Below are 4399 nucleotides of genomic sequence, written 5' to 3'. Positions count from 1 at the left end.
TGCAATTGTCGTTCCAGCAGCAGGCCTTCTATGGTCCTAACCCAGGATACCAAGCATTCTACGGTCACCCCGGGGCACAGCCGTACAACACGCCCCACCAATATAATGTACAAGGCTCGCTAACCATCCCCAATCAGGATTGCCTGTCACGGAGTGTCACATCTCTGTTTTCCAAGGAACTATTGGATTATGAGATCCCAAACACAACGAAGCTCCCCAACTTGAAAACTTACAATGGTACCACCGATCCAGACAGTCATATCGACACATATGAATAGACAATGACGTCGTTAAAGCTAGACAAGCGTTTCTGGTGCACATATTTCCCAACGATGCTAGATGGAAATGCAGGCACGTGGTTCAAGACGCTGCGTCCAGGTAGCATTTACAACTTCGACCAACTCAAGTATCTTTTCCTCACCAACTTCATGCAACTGCGAAAGTACAAAGGCGATTCCCATTCCATCATCAGATGTAAGCAAAAGGAAGGAGAAAGCATAAGAAAGTACTTCACACGGTTTACAAACGCCACGTTGGACGTGCCGGGTCATGACGAGGGTCTTATAGCAGGAGCTTTCACATGGGGACTCCTCCCCGACCCTCTGTCACAAAAACTCATGGGCAAAAAACCACAGACAAGAGCTGAACTAAAGGAAAGGGTGGAAAGATATTTAAGATAGGAGGAAGGCGAAGCAGCAAAATAAGCATACTTAAATGCCATGGCCGTCAAGCGTTCTAGCCCAACCTACACAGAAACATCAGGGGGAGGCAGGCACTTCGGACGAGGGAAGAGACCACTGGGTCGCTTCAGGCCGTTCGTCAAGGATGACAGACGGGGTCGTCGTCAAGATGTATATGTGGTCACGGACAAGCAGCAAGAGAGAGCACCAAAAGGACGATACTGCGAATACCACAAAAGCAAAACACATGACACTACCAACTGCTCGGTCCTTAAAAAAGAAATGGAGGAGAAAAAGCTCAAGGGAGATCTTGTGGATGTAGCATGCAGCCTGCGCGCCAAGTTTGAGGCAGAAAACGCCAAAGGAGCTCCGAAAGAAGGTACTCAGCCCAAAGAAATATTCATGATACGAGCCAAGAGAAGCAGACACGAGGGAACTGCACGTCAGGAGAACCTAACGCCCATGAGACAAGAGCTCACATTCTCAGCACAAGATCCCAGACCCGAAGGCTATACAGGTGATAACCCCCTCATAATACAGGCCTCTATTAAAGACGTGGTCATACACAGAGTGTATATCGACACAGGTAGCTCCGCAGACATCATCTACGAGCATTGCTTCCGCCTCCCCCCAGACAGGTGGAAGGATGGCCTGAGACCTACAACGGGAAGGTTGGTCGGATTCACGGGACACAGTTTATGGCCGCTAGGCATGGTCCACCTCCCTCTTATACTGACTAGTCATGGCAAGTAACAAAGGAAAACAGTCCTGGTCGATTTCGTTGTGATCCGACATTCAACAGAACATAATATCATTTTGGGAAGGCCAACCTTGCTCAAATTAGGCGCGATTCCGTCCATAATGCACGGGATAGTGAAGTTCAACACTAGCGGAGGTCCGGACACTATCCTGGCCACACCACCACGACAACTGCAGTGCTTTACAATCATGCAGCCAGCCGAGATAACAAGAGAAACCAAAAAAGCACGGGGTGAATCGGCATACGAGAAAGAGGTGGTCAACGAAAAACACCTTGATCAGACAATCAGCATCGGTCGCAACCTTCCAGGGCACACCAGGCGGCTACTCATCGATCTCCTCAGGCGATACAAGCACATATTTGCGTGGACTCCCACAGATATGGTAGGTGTAGACCAGAAAATCATTGAACATAAACTCATGATTAGACCGGGTACGAAGGAAGTTAAAAAGAAAAAGAGGGTCCAGGGGGGAGATCGTAATAGGGCGATCAACGCGGAGGTGGCTAAGCTGACAGAAGCAGGGATCCTGAGGGAAGCAGTTTTACCAACTTGGATAGCCAATCCTGTCATGGTACGAAAGCATGACGGATCATGGCGCATGTGCATCGACTTCTCCGACCTTAACAAGGCATGCCCTAAAGATTGCTACCCCCTCCCGGAAATTGACCAGAAGGTAGAATCACTACAAGGTTTCAAATTAAAATGTTTTATGGATGCGTATAAAGGGTATCACCAGATCCTGATGAGTAAGGACGACGAGGAGAAAACAGCTTTCTACACCGACCATGGCACATTTTGCTATACCAAAATGCCCTTTGGTTTAAAAACGCGGGGGCAACATACCAACGTCTGGTCGACTCCATGTTCTCAAGCCAGATTGGGAGAAACATTGAAGTATATGTCGACGATATGGTCATTAAAAGTGAGGATGAGGTAAAGATGTTGCAGGATATTGAAGATACTTTCAAAACGTTGGAGAAAACAAGGATGAAGCTAAACCCGAGCAAATGCACGTTTGGAGTGGAAGAAGGCCAGTTCCTAGGATACTATGTTACCAGACAAGGCATCCAGCCCAACCCAGCAAAAGTGGACGAGTTCATGGAAACACCACCCCCAAGTACTCTAAGGGACGCGCAAGGCCTGAATGGGAAAATCACGACGCTCAGTAGGTTCATCTCAAAGTCAGCAAAAAAGGCTATGCCGCTATTCAACACATTGAAAGGCTGTATCGAGAAAAGTAATTTCTAGTGGACAACGGCGGCAGAGGTAGCACTCCAAGGAATCAAGGAAGCTTTACACAAACTACCACGTTAGCTAGCCCCATTCCGGGTGAGATATTGCAGGCATACCTCTCGACTTCAGCCGCAGCCATATCCTCTGTACTAGTTGTGGAAAGAGAAGGGGAACAGAAGCCAGTGTACTCCGTGAGCAGAGCGTTACAAGGCCATGAACTTAATTATCCCACCCTGGAAAAGCTGGTACTAGCGCTGATCTATTCTGCGAGACGGTTGAGACGGTATTTCCAGGCCCACCAAATAGAGGTCCTGACGAATTGCCCGATTAAACAAATCTTGCTCAAGCCCGAAACCTCAAGAAGACTCGCAAAATGGGCGATCGAATTGGGTGAACATGATATTAGCTACCGGCCAAGGACAAGCATCAAAGGGCAGGCGCTGGCAGATTTTCTACTTGAAGTCCCAGGGGAAGGAGATGTAATCAAAGAAGGAATCATGGCGGTAAAAGAAATTCCATAGGGAAATATAAAATGGACGTTGTATACCGATGGAGCGTCCAGCAGGGAGGGCTCGGGGGCTGGCCAAATCTTAACCAGCCCATAAGGAGAAGAGGTTAGGTATGCCCTCCTTTTCGACTTCCACATCTCAAATAATGAGGCGGAGTACGAGGCATTGCTTGCCGGCCTACGCTTGGCGAAACAAATGGGGACGGAGGCCGTAGCTGCAATGACAGACTCAAGACTGGCTTCCAACCAGGTTAATGGAAGCTTCGAGACAAGAGACAAAAGAATAGAAAGATACGTTAAGACAGTGCAACAGCTTACCAAATCTTTTAAGGAGTTCACTATCAAGCAAATCCCAAGGAGCGAGAACAGGAGAGCAGACGCCCTAAGCAAACTAGCGTCGACATGTTTTGATCACTTATCAAAGAAGGTTTTGGTTGAAGTGCTCAAGGAAAGAAGCATAGAGGAACGGCAGGTAAGCACACTCACGACAGCGGGACCCACATGGATGACCCCAATAATAGACTACCTACAGCAAGGCGTCCTACCTGATAGTCATGACGAAGCCAGAAGAATACGCATAAAGGCACCTTCATACGCTCTAATTGAGGGGGGGCTATACCGGAAGGGGTTCACAACCCCATGGCTAAGATGCGTGGACGAGATCAAAGGGAAAGAGGCATTGCGGGAAGCACATGCAGGTCAAGCAGGCACACATGAGGGTGCACGAGCTCTAACGGGAAAGGTGCTTCGGATGGGGATCTACTGGCCCACCGTGTACCAAGATGCAACAGAGCTGACAAAAGCATGTGGGGAGTGCTAAGCGTTCTCCCCGGTCCAAGCGAATCCACTGTCGCCCTTATCCAATATATCCAGCCCCTGGCCATTTTATCAATGGGGAATAGACATTGTGGGACCGTTCCCAGAAGCGCCAGGAAGGTTAAAATATATGGTCGTGGCTGTGGACTATTTTACGAAATGGATCGAAGCAGAACCGTTGGCATGCATAACAGGAAGGCACATGATCAAGTTTGTCTGGAAGAATATCATGACTAGGTTTGGCACACCTAAAACGTTGATAAGTGACAATGGGCTTCAGTTTGCTGAAAACCCGTTCAAGGAGTGGTGCGCTAGCAAAGGGATAAATCAACGATTCACATTAGTGCCACACCCACAAGCAAACGGACAGATAGAAGTATCCAATAGAACCATTGTGAACA

General features: G+C 48.3%; 2 protein-coding genes across 2 annotated transcripts; both read left to right on the top strand.

The window, feature by feature from the left end:
* Nucleotides 1–281: 281 nt before the first annotated feature.
* LOC145158671 (uncharacterized) lies at nt 282–680 on the top strand. The gene has a single exon (XM_079077532.1). It carries the CDS (start codon nt 282–284, stop codon nt 678–680), a length of 399 nt encoding a protein of 132 aa, XP_078933658.1.
* Nucleotides 681–3378: 2698 nt separating this feature from the next.
* Nucleotides 3379–4002, top strand: LOC145158670 (uncharacterized). Its single transcript, XM_079077531.1, has one exon. It carries the CDS (start codon nt 3379–3381, stop codon nt 4000–4002), a length of 624 nt encoding a protein of 207 aa, XP_078933657.1.
* Nucleotides 4003–4399: the final 397 nt, after the last annotated feature.

Source organism: Lactuca virosa, chromosome 2, assembly GCF_052849685.1.
Source record: "Lactuca virosa cultivar CGN04683 chromosome 2, Lactuca_virosa_CGN04683_v6, whole genome shotgun sequence".
Lineage (NCBI taxonomy): Eukaryota > Viridiplantae > Streptophyta > Magnoliopsida > Asterales > Asteraceae > Lactuca > Lactuca virosa.
Note: the sequence above shows the minus strand (reverse complement) of the source record. Positions and strands in the feature narration are given on the sequence as shown.

Excerpts from the sequence above, each read along its gene's own strand:
- LOC145158671 (XM_079077532.1), top strand. The coding sequence starts at position 282 with ATGACGTCGTTAAAGCTAGACAAGCGTTTCTGGTGCACATATTTCCCA.
- LOC145158670 (XM_079077531.1), top strand. The coding sequence starts at position 3,379 with ATGGGGACGGAGGCCGTAGCTGCAATGACAGACTCAAGACTGGCTTCC.